The 19,629-nt window shown below is 53.4% G+C and overlaps 8 protein-coding genes and 1 non-coding gene across 9 annotated transcripts; 4 read left to right on the forward strand and 5 right to left on the reverse strand.

Moving 5' to 3' along the window:
* Positions 1–706: 706 nt before the first annotated feature.
* Positions 707–1,051, forward strand: C8A04DRAFT_30432 (uncharacterized protein; the record flags this gene model as incomplete). The annotated part of the gene is made up of 2 exons (XM_062781371.1): positions 707–902; positions 969–1,051. 2 exons carry the CDS (start codon positions 707–709, stop codon positions 1,049–1,051), a joined length of 279 nt encoding a protein of 92 aa, XP_062635399.1.
* Positions 1,052–1,400: 349 nt separating this feature from the next.
* C8A04DRAFT_30433 (alpha/beta-hydrolase) lies at positions 1,401–2,425 on the reverse strand (the record flags this gene model as incomplete). Its single annotated transcript, XM_062781372.1, has 3 exons — positions 1,401–1,403; positions 1,458–1,898; positions 1,964–2,425. The coding sequence occupies 3 exons, from the start codon at positions 2,423–2,425 to the stop codon at positions 1,401–1,403; spliced, it is 906 nt and encodes a 301-aa protein (XP_062635400.1).
* A 1,333-nt stretch (positions 2,426–3,758) lies between these two features.
* C8A04DRAFT_30434 (Alpha/Beta hydrolase protein) lies at positions 3,759–4,717 on the reverse strand (the record flags this gene model as incomplete). Its single annotated transcript, XM_062781373.1, has 4 exons — positions 3,759–3,947; positions 4,018–4,100; positions 4,193–4,313; positions 4,394–4,717. The coding sequence occupies 4 exons, from the start codon at positions 4,715–4,717 to the stop codon at positions 3,759–3,761; spliced, it is 717 nt and encodes a 238-aa protein (XP_062635401.1).
* A 1,080-nt stretch (positions 4,718–5,797) lies between these two features.
* C8A04DRAFT_13623 (alpha/beta-hydrolase) lies at positions 5,798–6,679 on the forward strand (the record flags this gene model as incomplete). The annotated part of the gene is made up of 1 exon (XM_062777784.1): positions 5,798–6,679. One exon carries the CDS (start codon positions 5,798–5,800, stop codon positions 6,677–6,679), a length of 882 nt encoding a protein of 293 aa, XP_062635402.1.
* A 1,165-nt stretch (positions 6,680–7,844) lies between these two features.
* On the forward strand, positions 7,845–9,622 carry C8A04DRAFT_38679 (uncharacterized protein; the record flags this gene model as incomplete). The annotated part of the gene is made up of 2 exons (XM_062784312.1): positions 7,845–9,064; positions 9,592–9,622. The coding sequence occupies 2 exons, from the start codon at positions 7,845–7,847 to the stop codon at positions 9,620–9,622; spliced, it is 1,251 nt and encodes a 416-aa protein (XP_062635403.1).
* A 368-nt stretch (positions 9,623–9,990) lies between these two features.
* On the reverse strand, positions 9,991–10,308 carry C8A04DRAFT_30437 (uncharacterized protein; the record flags this gene model as incomplete). Its single annotated transcript, XM_062781374.1, has 1 exon — positions 9,991–10,308. One exon carries the CDS (start codon positions 10,306–10,308, stop codon positions 9,991–9,993), a length of 318 nt encoding a protein of 105 aa, XP_062635404.1.
* Positions 10,309–11,185: 877 nt separating this feature from the next.
* On the reverse strand, positions 11,186–11,279 carry C8A04DRAFT_t101. Its single transcript has one exon. It is a non-coding gene; the product is annotated as a tRNA-Ile (tRNA).
* Positions 11,280–11,578: 299 nt separating this feature from the next.
* Positions 11,579–13,916, reverse strand: C8A04DRAFT_13587 (uncharacterized protein; the record flags this gene model as incomplete). The annotated part of the gene is made up of 3 exons (XM_062777773.1): positions 11,579–12,971; positions 13,026–13,781; positions 13,834–13,916. 3 exons carry the CDS (start codon positions 13,914–13,916, stop codon positions 11,579–11,581), a joined length of 2,232 nt encoding a protein of 743 aa, XP_062635405.1.
* A 1,137-nt stretch (positions 13,917–15,053) lies between these two features.
* Positions 15,054–15,593, forward strand: C8A04DRAFT_30439 (uncharacterized protein; the record flags this gene model as incomplete). The annotated part of the gene is made up of 1 exon (XM_062781375.1): positions 15,054–15,593. The coding sequence occupies one exon, from the start codon at positions 15,054–15,056 to the stop codon at positions 15,591–15,593; it is 540 nt and encodes a 179-aa protein (XP_062635406.1).
* Between the last annotated feature and the right edge of the window lie 4,036 nt (positions 15,594–19,629).

Here is a 19,629-nt window from a genome sequence, read left to right on the forward strand (position 1 = left end):
GCGTCGCATTTCGGCTATATGCTCTGCGATCGACCTGCTGATCTCCCGATTTGTTTTCCTCGAATGGGCAGTCCTCTCACAAAGTCCGTGAAGACGGGTTTTACTGATGGGAACGTTGACTGTTGGCCATGGTACCATTCGGGGTGCCTTTAATTAGTGATTTGTTATTACCTAGCGTCTTGCAGGTCTTGATACCTGCGATGCAGCATATCGGAACAACATGCACCAACTTCACTCATGATTATAACGCCGCCCGCTGACGGCCCATGAATTGCTGAGAATTTAGCTCTCAGGTCGGGTCCGGTATAAGTACATCAAGTCGAAACCGCTCTTGGAAAGAGGTTCGAAAGAGGAGGGGGATGGTGAGCTTGGCGATTTACTGGGACATGTGAAGGTAATGCAGCACTGGTTTTTGAAAGATGGAAAAGACTGAGCGCGATGCATGTTCGTGACGCATGTTCGGAGTCAATTTTGAGTCATTCGCTGGCCGTACACGGTTTGAGACCTGCACACATTAGCGGCCAACCGGCCGATGCGCACAAAACGTTCACCGGGAAGCTGGACCGACCATAAACACACATAATCACGCACAGGAAACTACAAGTTATATCTAGCCATCTCAAATTCTCCAGCACCTGCGCAGTTGACGGAACCATTTAATGAGCAGTCATTTTTCGAGCCCTTCCCTCACTTAGAGTTTCTCCATATGGCTTCGGATGACGAAGGGTACCGCTGCGACGTCTGGCCCAACATGCCAGACAACACCGAGTACGATGGAAAGGGGTTACTCACCCTGGTACGGGCTGGCAACAGCCCTTTCAAGGATCTGTTCGACGTAAACCTCCTCATCCAGGAGGTAGAAAACAATGTGGGGGCAAAAGTGACCGACATCCAACAATTATGTGAGTATTGACTTACATCCATCGACGTACGCAACCTAATGATGGCTTGTTTGAGACTAATTAAAGACCGTGAGGTAAATCGCAGGGCGTCCAATTGGAAATGTCAAACGGGCAAAACCTCGCAGCACGTCTGGCTCGAGCAGACGTAAATATGCCCACCTATAACTCTCATTGTCATTGAAGGCGTTTTACGAGCATGCCCCATACTTTGAGCGTGATATCTAGGCTGGGAAAGACGCACGTCATCTATGGTTTGCGCTGAAACGGTGGAGAGGCGATGATCCGGAGGAGTATTTCGGCGAGCTGGGCGCCTGGGCAGAACGACCATTGAAGGAGATGGGGCTTCATGATGTTTAACTGGCAGTAGTCGTGAGAGATACTTAATAGATTTCACTAGAGAAGCTTGCATCTGGGGACAGTATACGGTGGTTTCCACAGAAGATTGTGGTGTATTTTTGAACGCTAATTTATAGGGCAAATTTACAACATTTCAATATTTCACTGCTTGATGTTAGTTCTCTGCAAACGTCTTTGTGACACCGGGTAGAAACTCACAATAAGGCCGAACCAGGTCAACGCCTCGGTCTCGTTGGTAGGCACGACATGGCCAAACCCGTGGCCCCAGATGCCCTGCAGGCGGTCGCCATAGATATACTTGGTCAGCTTGGCGCCGGGGTTGTTGTCGATCGTCTGTTCCGCGGTACCCGAGTAGCCAAAGACGCCGGACCACTCCTTGATGGACTCGTTGAAGCTGGCGATGTTGAGGGTCTGGTCGACGTCGCCGTGGAAGATCTGCATCCTGGGATAGGCTCCCGTGTAGCCCGGGTACATGTTGTGCACGATGGACGCCCACTCCTCCGCCGTGTGGTGCAGCTGGCCTCCGGCGCACTGGCTGTTCCAGCCACGGACGGTACCCGTGGCGAAACACCCGGCCGGCTCGCCGCTGAACTCGGACCCGGCCGCGAACAGGTCGGGGTACACGGCCGCCATGACTTGCTGTTCTCAGTTTTAGCATTTGTCACAGTACTATTTTGGGATCAAGTTAATAAGTCAGGACTAACCGTCATCATAGCACCCGACGACTCTCCCGTAACAAACACCTTGCTAGCATCCCCATTGTACTGCTGGAGCGCGTACTTAACCATGCTCGACAGGCCCTTGCTGTCGCCGCCACCGTCGTGCTTGAGCGTCTGGTCAGACGAGACATCCCAGCAGGCGCCGTCGGTGGGAGTTTGGCCGTAGATGAGCACGAAGCCGTGCTGGTCGGCAAACTGGCTGTATTTGGTGGTGCCGAAGAAGGAGCCGGCGGTCCAGGCGCACGCGTGCAGGACCAGCACCACGGGCGGGTTGGGTTGCAGATTGCTCGGCACGTAGATGAACATCTTGATGCCGGACGGGTTGTCGCCAAAGTTTTGCACCTGCGTCAGCGAGGCCCGCTTGACGAGCTGCCCTTGCTCGCTGATGGCGGCCGCGTGCACGCCCGAGAGGGCTGCGAGGCCCGTCGCGAGAGTAGAGAAACGCATCGTGTCTGCTGGGAGGGAGTAGATCGGCTAGGCGCAAGTTACCAAAACTGTAAACAGTCTCTTGGCGAATTCGAGCGACTTCTACGTAGGACAGATACTTGGCCAATGGCAATTTAAATACTGATCAACACGAGGCGTTGTGTTTGGCATCTTGACGCATTCTCTGAAAGTCAGTCAGTCAGTCTCCGGCGGATGGTAGCCCTCCGAGTCAACGGCGGCGGAGAGCATGAATCCGGGATCCTGGGTATGCGCTCCAATGGGTGTTGTTTGCTTCGCCAATGTAACGGTCCGACCCGGGCACCAAACACGGCTTCCACCAATTATACCTCCGCCGAGGTCACAAACCGGGCAGACAGGGGGAGGTGGGGTTCAGCAGGGTCTTGGCTGTACAGTATATGTCATTTTGAACCAGCTAGCACTTCCTATTTGTTGTAATGGTCTTGGCCGCCTCACTGTCGCAAACCCCGGTCCATGCCCCCTTATTGTCCTGTTCATAAACCCGGCGGAGCACCGAGGTAACGGCACATATCCACGGACCACGACCCGAGCCCAAATTTGGCCTGGATTTCATCCCTTACCCGGTATTCATTCCATGGCCTGCAGTCCCAAGGTCCCTTCGCCCGGCAGGCGGACACTAGACAAACAGAGAAAACCCGCTACGTTCCGTCCTCATGTCAGCCTCTTCTGAAGGTCCATCGCGAACTTGGGCATTGGAGCTAATGAGGTTCGTGTCACCTTTTGGCGCTCGGTCTATAAGCATATACCCCGCCCCACTACAGCGAATCCCACTAATCCCAACACACGCACACAACGAGCGCTAGCTGGTCTGTGGTTACTTGGTGCAAGTTGGAGGCTTCTGTCATTGAAAATTCGGCCATCGACCCGCACGTAGGCATCGCGTTATCTCAGGAGCTCAGACCAGTTGTGGGCGGTGTGGTGGTGCTAGTCGCCAAGTATCCCGCGATGGAGACACAACGGAGACGCTAAGGCTACCTAGGTAGGTAGGGAATGCTCGATTTTGTACGTTTTTGAATGTATATGTATTTACCATCCTTGGGTCGCTTGTCTTTAGGGGTGGAACATTTAGATAACATCAAGAACTTTCAAGATTCGGGCAGAAACCATGTCAAGGAGGACGAATCAAAAAGTTCTCGACAAAATGAACTGAACTATAGCCTGTAGAACCGCTAACCCTGGGAAATTCTTGTCCGCCTCTCGTCAAAACAAGCTGATTCTTACAGGCAAGCCAGAACTGGGCCCGGCATCGTGCTCAGCCAATGTGTCATCGCTCGTGGAATACCACAGATGCCGCTGTGTGTCAACCACAACGTTCTCAAGCGGACCCATCAATCACAGAATTGATCCACGCAGCCGGCGTACTAGCATAATCGCCAAAGTAGCTGCCGTGTGCATTCCAGTCTTGGCCGTTTGCGCAAGCCGGGTCGCCAGCTGCGCAGTAGCTGCGCAGCTTATCCGCCCAGAGCTGCTGGGCCGCGAGCTGGTCGCCTTCGCGGGGCCAGACCTGTTAAGTGTCATGAATTAGTGAGTTTCTGATCATAGTCTTGCTTGGAGAGGAGGGGGTGATGACTTACGCCGTCCGTTGCGGCAGCTGTGCCTTCGTTGAAGGTTTGACCGCCGGTGTGGCGGGGGTCACCGTAGACGGCTACGGCGACGACTGTAGATAGGGACAATTTGTTAGTGGGGACCTCCACCAATATGATTGGCAACGAGTAGAGTAGTTGGGTATCAGGTGCAGCGAAAGCTTACCGTTGCTGCCGGGTGACGTCGTCGGGTCCAGCGGTGCTGTGTCCGCTTGCGTACAGCCAGCAGCTACACCCCCTCCCGGGCCACCGCCGCCAGAAATGATGTCGGTGACAATCCAGCCGCCCTGTTGCCATTGTGGGCCGATGATCAGCTCGTGATTCCTCTCCGGTTGCCTGTTTGTAGCCCAGTCCCAAGGCAACTCACCTGTGACCAGCCGGAAAGCACGATTTTTGCGTCGGGGCAGCCGGCCACATAGTCCGTGATGTCCGACACAGCCGTGTTGATGGCGTCGGTGGCTATTTGACAATAGTCGCCACCCGCAGTAGCCGGGTAGTCGATGTTGGAATAGGCGCAGCTCGAGCGGCCGGCACAGACTTGCTCGGCGATGGATTGCTGCCCGCCGGGAAATGTCTCGCCGTGGCCGACAGCAATGAAGATTTGGACCTCATTACATCCCGTTGGGTCTGCGCTCTGAGCAGAGGCTGCGCTGATGGCGCTGAGCACGAGGAACGATGTCTTGGGCTGCATAGTCACAGATTCTGGCGGAGCCTGGTCGAGAGATTTAATAAGGTACCTATGACAGGATATCACATGGCGGTTTACTCACTACCTATTAAATACTTCCCTCGCCTTCGGACTGTGGCCCCTGCTTCGACGCTCCTGGCAAACCGCATGGGGGAAAGATGGCGCGGAGCAAATCAAGAGAAGGGCCTCGGATGATGGATGCAAAGTCCATAGGAGCTTTCGCCCGACCTTATTGGCGGTGCTTCTTCGCGGCTACTGCATTGCTATACCGAGCCGGAAGAACTTAACATCGGCCACAGGGGCTATTCGGCCCCCCGCCGATCACTTTTTACCCCAGACGAACATGTCCCGGGGAAAGCGGAGCCCGGCAGTTGTGACGTCGCATCGGGACGGAGCGTATTCCGGATGTGGCCCCATCCAGATGGGCGCTTGGTCCTGTCGACGCCTCGATGGCTTGCCTGTTCCATGTTCTAAAGCTTTAAACCTCCCTCTATCAGCCAACGGGGTTCACGTTTGAGTCTATTGGCCGGTCATGAAGTGGAATGTTTGCGTAAATGATTCGTGGATTAACAAAGCGTGAATTTTGACTTTATTAAATCCCTTCGCCGCCGATGTGCTGGTCCATTGTTGAGACATTCAACTTACCCGGAACCTATCTCGGTGGTGGACAAACAATACCAGGAAATCTGTAGAGAGAAATCGGGTCAAATTCATTGAATCCTCCGCCAACTATATGGGCATGATCGCTAAGATATCTTGTGAAGCACACTGCATCGTAGCGCTCCAATGGAGAAGGAGCTGGCAGGCTTACAATAATGACGATCAGTTACCCAAGCGGTAATGCAACCTTGAACCTTGGGAAACTGTGACGGCTTCGCTGGTACCGCTCCGGATTATCCTAGCAACTCCGGAATAATAAGTCGGGTAGTTTTCTATGATAGGAGCGATACCCCCTAAAGGCGACATCAGTTCAAACGAACCTCAGGGGAATTATATAGTAAGTCCTAGCAACCTACCTCATCGACAACCACGCTTCTGTGACATCGCGCAGCTCTTTCTTCATTGTCCCTGATATCAACAAACATGCTTTTCTCTGCTCAGCCTCTTGTAGGGCTGGCCCTCCTGGCCAACACCGCCATGGCCGCCCTCAGCTCAGGATGCGGCAAAGCGCCCACCATCGAATCAGGCATCAAGACCATCACAGTGGACGGCACCCAGCGAGAATTCACCATCCGCGTGCCAGAGAACTACCAAAACGACCAAGGCCACAAGCTAATCTACGGCCTCCACTGGGTCGGCGGCCGAATGGACCAAGTCGCCAACGGCGGCGACACCGGTTCCAAGGGATGGAAATACTTCGGCCTGCAGGACGTCGCCAATGAGACCGCCATCTTCGTGGCGCCGCAGGGCCTCAACGGCGGCTGGCCTAACTCAGGCGGCTCCGACCTCGCCTTCATCGACTCCATGAACGCCTACATCGACGAAGGGTTATGTGTCGACCAATCCCAACGCTTCTCCATCGGCTTCTCCTATGGCGCGTCAATGACGTATGCCATTGCTTGCGCGCGGGCCAGCGACTTCCGCGGTGTGGCTGCCATCGCGGCTGGGCAGCTGTCGGGCTGCGACGGCGGGAACGACCCCATCGCGTACTTTGGCATCCACGGCGTGCGCGACGGGACGCTCAGCATCGACGGCGGGCGGACCCTGCGCGACCGGTTTGTGACTAACAACGGCTGCGACTCGATGGCGGGGGCCAAGGAACCGGCGTCTGGCAGCAGGACGCACATCACGACGGCTGCTACAGGTTGTAAGGAGGGGTACCCGGTTCAATGGGCGGCGCACGACGGGGGCCATATCCAAGCTGCTGCTGATGCGCCGTATGCTGAGGAGGAGGGTGATCATTCGTGGGTTGGCCCGGAGGTGTGGGCGTTTTGGACCCTGCCGGAGCTTTCGACGTCTGCGTGATGGGCTGTGGGAGGACGGTGAAGGAAGGTGTCATGTATCGTTTGACGGTGTGGCTTTCGGCTGGGATCAACAGAGCCACGGGTTGCCCGCGCGTGGTTGAACCTTGGTAATTATCTAGTTAGTCATGTTCTATAAGTTACTTAAAACAAGCTGGCGCGCTGGAGCACGAGACTCAAGAGACAAAATCACTCGCCAGTGAATCTTGATGTCTTTGTCAACAGGGGTAATACCGCCACAAGTGCAATGTGTTGTAGTCGCGATGAGGGGCTCGTGAGACCTGGGAGATATAAGCGACATTCCTGGTGCCGCAATTTTTCCCATGATGAGCCATTTTAATTGGTGAATGAGGATGCTTCAAAGAAAGATCGACCGCTGCATCAAGCTGAAGATGGGGCGACATGGTATCTACATACCGTAAAGTAGTAATAGTTTGTTGATTTGAGTAAGAGCAAATTCTCGGCCCAGCTGGGAAATCGCACACCAAAGGAGGGACTCATTTAGTGTCGCATCACCCGGAGCAGGTTCAATCCGGTAATAAATCATCCGAAACGGGGCATCTACACTCGCAGTGCCTGAAATGTCGAGACGTGTTTCCGTTTATAACTAGGCGCCGCAGAGCGTCGCTGGTTTGGGCCAAAGAACACACGGGCGATCAGAAACTCAATCCGTATGGGGCCTTGTGTGATTGGAATTAGCTGCAGCCGCCGCAACTCGGTCTGGCCCTATGAGGATATCTCATGGACAATCTCGACGTCATAACACAATACTCATGCATATCGGGCCAATGTTTTTGCATACATAGGTGGTACAGCATGGTAGCTGAAGTCTAAAATTCTGAACAAAGACTAGCTTCCCCCAGCTCCAGTTGATCATTCTGCGCCTGGACAGATCATTGGCTTTCGGTTTAGGAGACATGCCTTGCCAAAGTCGAAGCAGGGACTGATGCCATTCTTGGTAACTAGCGGGAGGCTTGCGACCCAGATTGGCCTTAGAAATTATGAGTTGTGGTTTCCTGATTAACTCGTTCTCGTCAACTTGCTTCCTCTTGTCTGCTTACTTACCTTATTTCTATTACTGATTTGACTTTCATTTACCACCTCATCTAGCTTCTTTGCCCGTCGAAAGATAAAACCTCAAGACCTCACCACGGAACGACTCAATTTAAATGGCAGACGAGGACGTTGGACTCAATTTGGCGTGGGCACAAACAGTTGGAACCTTTGTTGGTCTTCTTGCCATCGTCTTTGCGGTTGCCGCCGTCCTAACCGAGCGAGTCCGTCGTGTCCAAGCCAGCGACGAGCGCCGATTCACGTCCGAAGAGTCGATTTTGGGCTGTTTCCGTGCCCAAGGCGTTTCGCGATGGAGTTCCCTCTGGGGCGACACAACGGAGACGCTAAGGCTACCAACGGTTGCGGGCCTGATCGAAGCCGGCGATAGAGGCTCTTGGACGAGCAGTGCGCTGGACCTCATGACTGAGAATCACCCAAAAGAAACATGGGTCAAACTGTACGAGTCTGTCATGACCTCTGTCGTGTCCAATGCTAGACTTTTGGGAAGGGACTGGAAACTCGAAGAGGAGCCGGTTCCATCATTCCTTAGTCGCATCGAAGGAGGTCACCACCAGGAGCAACACGTGGCGAGTTTGTGGAAGGTCAGTCAGGACTTGCACCAGTCTCGCAAACTACTGGGTCTACATCGGGGGCTGGAGCGACCTTTCGGCGTGAAAGAGGAACCCACCACCACCGCCGAACCACCGAGCAGTGAGAAAACGGGACTTTCCCGGCTGACGCCAACATTCATCATCCGCGACAAGGCTTGCATAGGTGTAACGCGAGAGGAGCTCGCAGCTCTGATCATCATCATGGGTGTCGCCATCCCCAAACTTGAGACGTTCGCCTACGTTTGGGGAGTTGGTGGTTTCGGATTGTCTGTCGACATCAGCCATACCGATGCTGCCTGGTGCATCAGCATTTTTCAGGGGTTACGGCTTGTACGCCATGCACCATCAATGGGAAGCGGCTACACCACCCTGATGGCCAAACACCTCGCATGCGGGAGTGTTCCCTTCGCAAAGAATCGATCTTGGATCCTTTCGGTATACTTGACGGATCAGGTGCTGGATGCGCTGAAGTCTGGCAGCTGCGTCATCGACAAACGGGCATTTGGCGGGGACTCACTGGAGTTCCTCCGGCGTCTCCCTGGGGACAAGCTTGTTGATGCTTTCTACGGGACTGAGGATGTTGCAGCTTTCGGGACCAAGTTCGAGCCTGGTTCCATCCTGCATTCAACAGGTGAATTGGCAGGAAGGTGGTCTCGTGCCATCACAGAAATCGCTTTCGGTGGGCTGGTGCCACAGGCGAGCCCCAATGTCGTGTCAGCTGTGAAGTTCACCGTTGGAGGATCGAACCTGAATGGGTGTGTTGAGAACCTGGAGCTTCTCGTCGATGAGCTTCACAGGCCCGAGAAGGACAACGCGCTGTTTGGGGAAAATGTGCAGAAGAGATGTCGTGCCACTGGACATTCCTTTGTCAACTACACGTTTCCCTCGGAGAACAGCAACCCAACAGACGCTTCGGCCATCTTCTCCCGATATTCCAACCTGCTGGAGAGAGTGGTGGCCTTGGCGGTAGGGCAGCCCAGAGAGCAAGGGAAGCCTGTCTATCTCGATGCCCAGGGAAGAGAGACGCCTGGCGTCAACGAACGGGACATCTTCGAGGACGCCGCATCAAACATCCAGACCGTTTATGAAGCGGTTCTTGATATCGAGCCAGATACTTCGAACAATTCGATCACCTCGCAGGGTGTCGCGACGGAAGATCTGGGAAAGGCCCTGGAGGGTGTCATCAACAACATCAAGGGTAAAAGGGCTGTCTCGCTCTCTGATTGCACGATTATCATTCGGTGTGTGCTAGCAGCTTGGGCTTTTACGGTTCCATTGGTTGAGGTTAAGCAAGCGGCCGACCCTACAACTGTACGACTGGGTGGGAAGATTCCAAACGAGATTGTGCTGGCAAATCTCCCGCCTGTGTTGGCACTCTGTTAGTGGCGGGCCAAAGTAAAACGGTTGGAATTTGGCTTAATCAATCAATTGGTATAGCGCCCGGTCAGAAAGGGACACCGAATGTCATCATAAAAATTTTATTGAAGCATCACCCAAATATTTCTCGGAACTCGTTACGATTCAAGTTCTAATCATGTAATTAGCATTCGCGCACCTAAGCACGGATAATTAGAGCGCCCTGAAACCTCCAAACACCGCTCAAGACAACCGCAGAAGAAAAAAAAGAAGTAGCCCGTCGCCCCATTCCTGCTTACACGGCGTCTCCTGATCCCCACGCTCTCCTCTCAACATCCAATTCCTTCGAATAATCCCCAAACGCTGCAAAGACTCGGTGAACCATCTTGAGGAACCGGGGCTCCCATCGTAACCCCTCAAATAGCGCCTTGGTGTAGTCCCAATATTCAGGGTAATAACCCGCCGTTTCCCAGTCCACGATCCCAGTTACCCGCCACCCCGTGGTCCCGTCCGGCAGCGGCACCAAATCCACCAGGATGTTCCTCGCGTTGAGGTCAGCATGGGTGAAGACAATCTTGTGTCCGCGACGGGCCGGGTCGTCTGAGAACCGCATCAACTTGCTGAAGGCGCAACGGTAATCCTGTTGGTTGAGACGTTGAGGAGCACATGTATGATAAACACTGTGGTGTTCGGCAGTTTGGGGGGGAGGGAGGGTTTCGGCATCAAGGATGGGCTGTTTGTTTGATCGAATTGGCTCTGATCAAGTCTGTGGTTTTGTTTGGTTGTGTCTTTCTCCTATAGCTTTCGAATTTGGCATGTTTGTTCTTTTCTCTCACGACTTTGTGCCGTTATGGATTACATTCCTGTCGTGTTTCCATTCTCCACGAAGTCCGTACTGGTAACACTCGTCGTTTCCATAGTTAGTCTTGTTTGATTTGACAATATTGGTTGGAATGTAGTCCGTAGTTCGAGCATCTCAACATTGAGCTGGCGGTTAACAGTTCGCGCTGAAGATCACCGCCGCTTACGCGGCTTATCCTTACCACGGACTAGGCCTCCCAATGTAGAACAAAACGCAGAAACGCGAAATTCACGAGGTGGCAGAGTCGTATCATCGGATCAGATTGTCACATGCCCATATGGGAGCAGACGGTTCTTGTGTTCTTCAGCCTGAAGTCGTGCGGCTGTCGCGCTTCTTGAGGGGGCCCTTGTTTGGGAAAGGTGCACGTTGGCCGTGCAAGCCGTGGCCGCCTGCGTTTTTCCAAAAGTTGTGTCCGTGCATGCTCGCTTCCGTCACGTGACGTCACGGGATGGCTGGTTTTGAGATGCTCAACTCGGCCTTCGGCACTGTTAACGCCGCTCCCCGTTCAGGGATTCTTTAATTGACAAAAACATTGGCGGGGGGATAGTGGAAAACCCGTAGGATTGGCATAGACACAGAGAAGTTGCAGCATATCCGGCGGTGCAAGAGTAGTGATCACAAAAATGAATAGTCCTGGCGGGGATTGAACCCGCGACCGTCGCATACCCATGACCCTTGCGAGGGGTATAAGAGCGAAATCTTAACCGCTAGACCACAGGACTATTTTCCAGTGATTGGTGCTGGGGTGTCAAAGCAGGGGTCTAACAATCGCCTTTACCAAACACCGGATTCCGCGACCCGTCTCAGAAACAACCACCTCAACCTCCCCCGACGCCCCCCTTCCCGTTCCAACTGCGATTAGTTACAAAGTATCCACCAACAACCGCTAGGAATTGCGATTTAAGCATCCCCACACAAGAAAAGAGATTGTTGGTTGGACCAAAGAAAACCATGTGGGAATTGAAAACTGTTCCCGCTTGCAGTGTGGACACAAAGATCGCGGAGCCGACCGGGCTTACACTTACGACCCATTCCTTCTCCGCCCACCACTCTTGCTCCTCGCAATATGCGCCCTCATCGACTTGCTGGTCTCGACCAAACTCCGCTTGTTCTTGGCCCTTGCCTTGCCGATGGTCATCATAAAGTTCTTCTTCCGCGCCTTCTCCTTGTTGGTCGTGCTCTTGCCCTCGGCATCCTTCTTAGCACGGCGGATCGCCTGTGTCGACTTGTGCTCCTCACGGCCCGGTTTGCCCTCGCGTGCCAGTGCAACCCTCTCCTCCTTAGTCGTCTTCTTGCCCAGCTGCGCCGGTAGCTCAATGTCATCCGCCGTGACGCCGTCCTCAATGTGCTTGTCAATGAGCTCCTTCTTCCGTTTGGAAGTGCGACCGAGAGCCTTTTCGACCTTGGCTTCGCGCCGGAGCTCTTCCAGCTTGGCGAGATCGGCAGGCGTGAGAATGGAGGTGGTAGCCAACTTGGATATGAGGTCAGCTTCGGCCGAGGCTTCTGGGTGCGCAGATGTGTCGACGAGCTCGGGTGCTTCGTCGTCGGCGTCTCCTTGTTTCCGGCGCTTCTTTTTTGCCGGCTCGTCATCTTCATCACTGCTGACGTCGATCCAGCCACCCGAGGACTCGCTGTCGGTGGAACCCACTTCCCAGTCGTCCGAGTTGAAGCCATCGTCTTCTGAGTCGTCGTCCTTCTTCTCTGCATCCCCATTCTCCAACGCCTCTTCCCGCTTCCTCCTCTTTTGCTCCTCTTTATATTTCTCGAGTAACTCGATGCCTTCGATACCCCCTTGCTCTTCTTCACCAAACTGCCGCTGCTTGACCTCGCCTGTTCGCAAGCCCATGGTTGCCTGCTTGCCGCGGAACTTCTTCTGCAGAAGCTCTGGGTATACCTCACGATAGAGTGACTGTAGACCCTTAGCTGCCATTACAACCCCCTTGTCCTTGCTCTTTTGGTACATGACCAAGTCCTGCAGCAGAGTTTCGGTCATGCACAATGGCTGGCGTAGCGCCACCTCGCGAATGGCGTTGATACCGGCGGAAGCTACCTCAGCTGCGGACGCCTCGGACACGAATTCGTTCGCGATCTTGACCACCAAAGGCTCAAGAACGTCTGGCGGAACCAGGTTGTGTGTTGCCTGAGCTAACGACGCCAGGAATGACGTAACGTTCAGTTGTTTGGGCGTTAGGTAGCGGACGAACCAGGAGTAGAGCGAGATGATGGTGAGCTTGTGCAGACCGACAAGACGGGTGACCAGTTGGAGAATAAGCAGCTTGTTCTCGAGCGTAAACTTATTCTTGTTGTTTTGGAGGTGCTTTTGGAATAGTTGCTCCGCGAACCCCTGAGGGTCGTGGATGAGGTGAAGCGCCGAGAAGTTGAGAGGGTGTGGCGCATGCTTCTTGCGCTCATTCCTTGTCTACGTCAATCTCCGTCAGGGATGAGAGGTGGGATACTGAACTACTAACCTCTTGATCTTGTCAACTGCCTTCTCATACGCCTTTTGCCGCTTCTTGGTCTTCTTATTTATGACCCCTTGGTGCTTGACCTTCTTGATATCAATATCCTCATCGCTTGACTCGTCTTCAAGCTCCTCGCGTTCCTTGTCTCCACCCAAAAAGAACCTCACACCGCCAACGACCACCTTTTCGTTGTCACTGAGGCAAGCCTCCTTCATGACGTCGCAGGGCCGGGCATCTGTCCATATCTGGCGGCGCCAGAGTTCGCGGGTAATCCGCGTTGCCCACATTCCCTTGGTCGATGTGCGGTCCGAGGTGACAAGGTTGTGGAGGACCGTCTGGATGGTCCTATTGAGCCGGTGGTTCGTCGTTTTCGAGTTGGACTCTCTAAGATCACTAATAATCTTGGTGTACAACAACGAGCGCAATGTCTTGCTGGACGTCGATATGAGGATCGGGAAGAGGGTTGTCAAAAGACTCGTTGAGTCAATGACATCCTTCCTCCGCAGGAGCACCAAGCTACCTACAATCTTCTCGCGCAGCTCCTTGTCAAGAGTTGCATGGTGTTGGTTCAAGAGCTCTTTAAGGTGGTCGGGGTACGGGGCGGTCAGCTCGGGGTATAGGTCTGCGACGTGCGCGACAAGGTCGACGAGGTCATGGAATTTCTTGGCATCTTCGCTTGAGACGGTCGCAGGCGATGAGATGAAAATTTGGCGTTGCGCATCGTATGCGAGCCACTGGTCGTGGAATTCCTGGGCGTACGATCTGTGTCGAGGTTAGCCACGATCCCGATGCAAGAGTCGCCGACGGTCCGAACCTGGGATCCCTCCGTATCTTGTACTGTAGGTTTACAAGATCCGCCTCAATCTTTTCGAGCGCGGCAACCTTCCGTTTGACCATTTTTTCGGCTCTCTGTGGGGTGTTTGGTTCGTCAATCGCTGGCTCAATCGAGTTTTTTTTCCCGAGTTCGGTGCAGCGCTTCCCGTTATCGTTATCGCGAATTTTTAGTGGGGCTCGTTCCGAGGGGCGCAACACAACCCCTGTTCCCGCTTCCTTCAGCAGCTCAGAATGGACGCCAAAGGTTAACTATCCTCCAATGAACGTTTTCACCACCAGCTCGTTTTTGATCTGTGTCCTCTTTCGATCACGAGCGGGACTAAGATTGAGGCACGCACGTGGGCTGACGTGGCTATCTTCTTCATTAGCCGAGATCCGACGTTTCTCCTCAATTCCTCGTCTGTGCCCATGGCAATTTCCGGGCTAGTAACTAACTCTCCGTGATTAAAGTTCTAAACCATCAACGACGTCGAAAAGAATCGCAGCTACTTGACATTAGCACAATATTTAGCGTTGTTAGTCCACGTAGCATTGGCTAGTTGAGGAGCTTTACGGAATACTTCATGATGATTTCCGATCCGTCGATGTTTCCCGCGAACATTATAACATCATGTTCCTTAGATACCTACCAGCTACCAAAAAAAAAAAAAAAAAGGAAAAAAAGGCATTCTCACGCCTGACGCTTGTTCCGTGCGGCGCTCGGTGCGATGCCCTCGTGGTGGTTGCGGCCCGAGTTTACGCAACGGTGACCTTGTCCCGTGCTCACTCCCGCTTTGATCAAAAGCAACATGCACAATGTTGTTTTCAGATATAAAATACACGTAGGGTTTGACCGGGCCGTCCCAAGGGACCGTAGATCCCTAGTGGCATCTGAAAGTATCATCATCGTCAATTGCTGCATACTAAGACGAGGCATGAAAAGGCCTATTCTGATAAGCCCAGAATTATCACCGCCGCAGTCTCTTACTTTTGTATATTCTTCAGAGCCCCATACCCAACATGCATCATCGTCTAGCCGCCCTTCTCTCGCTGTTTCCCCTTGTCTCCGCTGCCCCGGGAAAGGAGCCCCACAAACACGACATCAGCTTCTTCCCACGGAAACATCTGCGCCGGCAACAAGCCAAGGGCTGCTCCTCAGTTTTCCCGATCCCTCGCTCCTCTCCCGGGGAAAGCGAAGCGGGATATCCCATACAAATCACCATGAACGCACAGGACCCTAACAGCAGTCCCGATAACAGCGGACAGGACACAGACAGCAGCGGGGAAGACTCAGATCGGGATTCCAGCAACCGCAACAACCAACAAAATACCAGCACTGCGGCCACCCCCACACCAACCAAAACCGTCCAGCGGCGACCCTCGCTCAAAATACACTACCGCACCAATCAACAGGTGCCCCCGTTACCCGTCGAGCTAGCTTTCACTCTCCCTTCCCAATCCTCCTCCTCCTCCTCCGGCGGTCCTTGCACACTCATGCTCGACCTCACCTCCCCCGACGCCAAGGTCCACGGGGCCGCCACCATCAACGTGTATGCGTTAGACGGGCCGTCGGCAGACTCTCTGGTCGGCACGACACACTTTGCACGGGGAGAAAAGACTACCGTGAATAGTTTTGCATGTCGGCAGGATCCAATGTGTTTTCGCTTTGAGGTAGCAGATGACGGGGGCACTGGAAACGGGGTGAGTTTTTTGCAGGGAGGTACGGAGGGGATGGGGTTGAGTATGCGGTATGGATGTTGATCTTGGATAATTAGGTGAGTGTTGCTGTAATTAATGATGATGATTGAGATAGCTTGCTGTGGCCAAGAAAAAGGGGCAGAGTAAAACAGATAGATAGCTTAAGTCCAGTCCATTAACATTCGACCAAATCTTAACAGGTTTTGATTCATTTATTGTTTTTTGCCGTCTTTCCCTTTTTTTTCCTTTATTATTTTTAGTCTTTTTTCACGTTTGTGGAAAAGTAAAGTATCCAGGGACTTGGTCTGCCCCGTTTTTTGGCCACAACGGGGATAGGTACAGGCATATACATTTCATAACATCAATTTTTGCATCATGAATGAGCCCAACGGCCAATCATGGTTATAATTAACTTGCTTTGACTACGTTAAGTATCTCTGCAAACCACTATGACGCCAAACCAGGAGCTCTTGGATTGTGCGAAGGACATTTGTGCCCTTGTACAATCAGTACAATACGGTCGACGAGTCTAACGGTATTGCCGAATATCAGCTGCGCATCGAGTTAGCAACGCCGGTGATGAACACTCGTTACGTCCTCTACCGACTATCGGATGGAATAGCTTTCACTATTTCTAAGTTTAATGTTTTTGCCCCACGTCCGGCGCATATGGATCCTCAATGCTACCGTACCATAGCACTCGAAACTCGCCTGGCGTTGCTTGATGTTGCCTCGTGGTGATAATGAAACCCTCCATTAGCTGCCTGCTTACGATGTGACATTGGACTGCGCGAGCCAATCCCATCTCTTGGCTTTCTTGTTACCAGAGCGGCGATTGCCCAGACTTTTTCCACGGTCGAGTATTCCGGGTGCCGGGGTTGCACCGCAGATTTTATCGGTGTCAGTCATGAGGGTCGGTCGTACAGAAGCCGCCGGATCGAGAATCTAGGGCATCGGATCGTGTGATCGGCTGACTAGGGCTGGGGCTTAGGTGGTACTTGTATCCCCAAGAGAAAGTCGAATATCATCAGGCTAGAAGCTCGTCGGCCGGCATGGAACTTTTCTACTTGCTCTATAGTGTCCATATGCTAGGTAATTAATTAAGCTAATTACTCTCCATTTCGCTAATTACGTCTCACCGCCTGTATCGCCCTCACCGGCATCGCCTGGATTTGGTAGTCATCAACGATAAAAATACGAAACAGGTGGCCAATTCCCGTGACAAACAAGCTCATTCGGTCTTGCTTTCCCCGGAAAAGAAGAACGCCGTGCTGATGAGCTGAAGTTACATTCCGCACCTTGGCATTTCCGATCTTTGCAGAATCGGATCAGGGAATCGTAGGCAATTCTGCGAGGGAAGCCATCATGGACTTGCACAGCGGAGTTTTCAATCCGTGCATAGCACGGCGGCAAAGCCGATTCGGCGGATTCTGAGGAAGGAAACCGGCCATTCATGGCTGACTGAGCGGCCCCCAATAATAGGGTTCTGGCGGCAACGTCTTGTCTGCTGTGCCGTTTTATGGTCCCACTGCCCCGACCACGAACGCCTCCGTGCCACAAAACTGCATATGGCGGCGCAGGAAATAGGGGTACCGCGGGAACCGAAACACCGCAACGTGTCTTTGGAGTGAACCTGCGAGTCGCAAGGTAGGTGGTTTCAGGCCGTGGCTGTCTCCGCGAATGCGGCAGAATTTCTCGTTTGTTGAAGTGTGCCGCAACAACGCGCAACAGCATTGCGATGCATTGCGATGCATTGCGAGGTCCTCCCGTTCGAAACAGCGAGAGACACGAACGACGTTGCACCACTGCTGGTATAGGGCGGCGCTGGACATCTCGAGAGGCCCGGACTTCCCTCAAAGAGGAGCGCCTTTGGAGAAGGCTGTTGCTCGCACGCAAGACTCGATACAAGACGGTTGGAAAGGTATTTGCGACGAGCCTCGTGGATCGTCAACTTGACCTTTAGTTGTTGGTCCCGCCGGGAGCACTAGGAGCCGACTGGAGAATGCTCAGAGGTTGCCATATAAGTGTTGCGCTCTGGGGCTAAAGAACGGTGTTTCTCGTCGCGTTGCTGCATGTGTACCAACAACGCTGGTTGGGTTCGAATTGGAATTGCGTTAGGCACTCCAGCAAAGAAACATATGGGTGGCACGGGAATGCAGACGCGGCTGGCCGGATCTGATATCACGAAACGTGTTGAAGCCAGGCCGGTATGTACAAACACTACAATGAAGTGTTGGCTGGACCTGGAGTATCATGTTCCAGCTTTTTGCAAGTTTCAGCTGCCCCGGTTGGGAGGCTACCAAAGAAAAGAGAGACGTGTTGTACAGGAATCACACGCACAATCTGATGTGCTCGAAATCGACTGATCCGCCTGGCTCAGGTCTCGATGACAACCACCACTGTCAACCTCGCCCCCCCCAGACTTGCATCATGTGTTACATGGGGCAAGTTTGACTGATCTTCCAGTGGTGCTATCAGGGCCCTCACATTCCAAGGAGGGGATAGCACCCCGAAAAGGACGGCTGAGAAGTTGCTGTACACGAGCATAGGGAATTGAATGAAACCAACCGAACTATAGAACTGCAGCATCCTTTTAAACCTCAAGCCAAAGTCTTGATGTCGCGACCCGGTTCCGCGACAAAGAATGGAGAGCGTTGATCCCGAGGGCCGGCCACGGGGAAAGGCACAGCATAATTATAACCATAAACCTTGAAACGGACTGGGTGCGTGACGAGCGGATCTCGGAGTTACCGCGATGTGTCGACGGGAATAGCCCTTCTCCGTTTCTCTGCATTCTATCGTATAACTGCTCACAAGATATGTCACGCTTGCAGATGCAGCACCCCGTGTTCATCAACGTTGCTATGGAACGAGACGGCGCTGGGGCGAAAGAACCAGCACGGGATAGCGTTTGTCCACTTGCACCCGAACGCCCCAATCACGTTGGAATTTGCGGACGGCACAACCAAATACGCCCTTGCTTCGGTACCGATTCCCTGCGTGCCGCGCTGTGTCAACCCCGGAGGAGTGAGCGGAAACAACCCAAAGCGGCACCACAGCATGCCGCGCCGCCTTGGCGCCGCATCGTCGCAACTATCGATTGGCATCGCGGGCTTCGTCTGTACTTACTTCCTTCTTGAAGTGTCCTGCTTGCATCGAGGATCATCCCCACGAGGAGGACGTAGTGAAACATGTCATGATCGTGGTATCAGAATGTGGTCGGGCAGGGGTGGGAGAGAAGCTGTGGTTGGATTTATCTCATCATTAATTCGTCAGTCGAAAACGCAATCCTGGAATTCCATCGCCGTCAGCATTTTCCTAGACGGGAGATATTTTGCATCACGGGCTCTGAGGCATGTGCAACAGAGAGCTTAGTCGGAAGGAGGGCCTGCAGATTCCATCATCCATGTTCTTCTCCCCTCCACTCAAACTGCGGCTTCCCAAAATGCAGAAGCCCTGAGGAACTCGCAGCCTTGCCAAATACACCTGATGTGGCTGACTCTACGTCGGGGAAGATAAGCATGGAAGCCGCGATAGCCCTTGCCGCGCCATCTGATCATGTGCTGTGGGTTGGGGTTGGACCTTCCCGCAGCAATCCCGCCGAGAAATGCCCTTCCTGTATTGTCGGATCGGGTCGCGCCCGCACACTGCCCTGATCCCCCGCTCCCCGCCCGGGCTTCTCAGGCTTCAGTAGGTGCGGGACTCGAGCCAGTTGTTTGCTAGACAGCTTTTGATCTGCTGAACCCCCCGGCTATGACCGAGAATTAACGACTGGTCGTTGAAATCCCGATTTAATGACATTGCCCGGAGCAGCCTGCGGCCATATGAGAGCCCAGAGAACCAACCAGGGCTTGACAACATCATAGTGTAGTCCTCCAGCAAGATGGTTGATTTCATCGCCTCGTGCCACGCCAAACTATCACGTTGCAGTCACGCTGCAGATACCGAGCGGTTGGGAATAGCGCCATTCTCGGCTCTTCCGTTTGCCGGGTTGCAGCTGATTGGTCTTTGGCTTCGGCTTTGGCCGGTTGGCTGCAAAAGGACCAAGGTGCGCTACAGCTGCAAAGTCCCTTCGGTCGTCTGTTATTTGTGATCTGCT

The sequence above is a fragment of the Dichotomopilus funicola genome (genome assembly GCF_033296635.1).
Source record: "Dichotomopilus funicola strain CBS 141.50 unplaced genomic scaffold C8A04scaffold_50, whole genome shotgun sequence".
NCBI classification, from domain to species: domain Eukaryota; kingdom Fungi; phylum Ascomycota; class Sordariomycetes; order Sordariales; family Chaetomiaceae; genus Dichotomopilus; species Dichotomopilus funicola.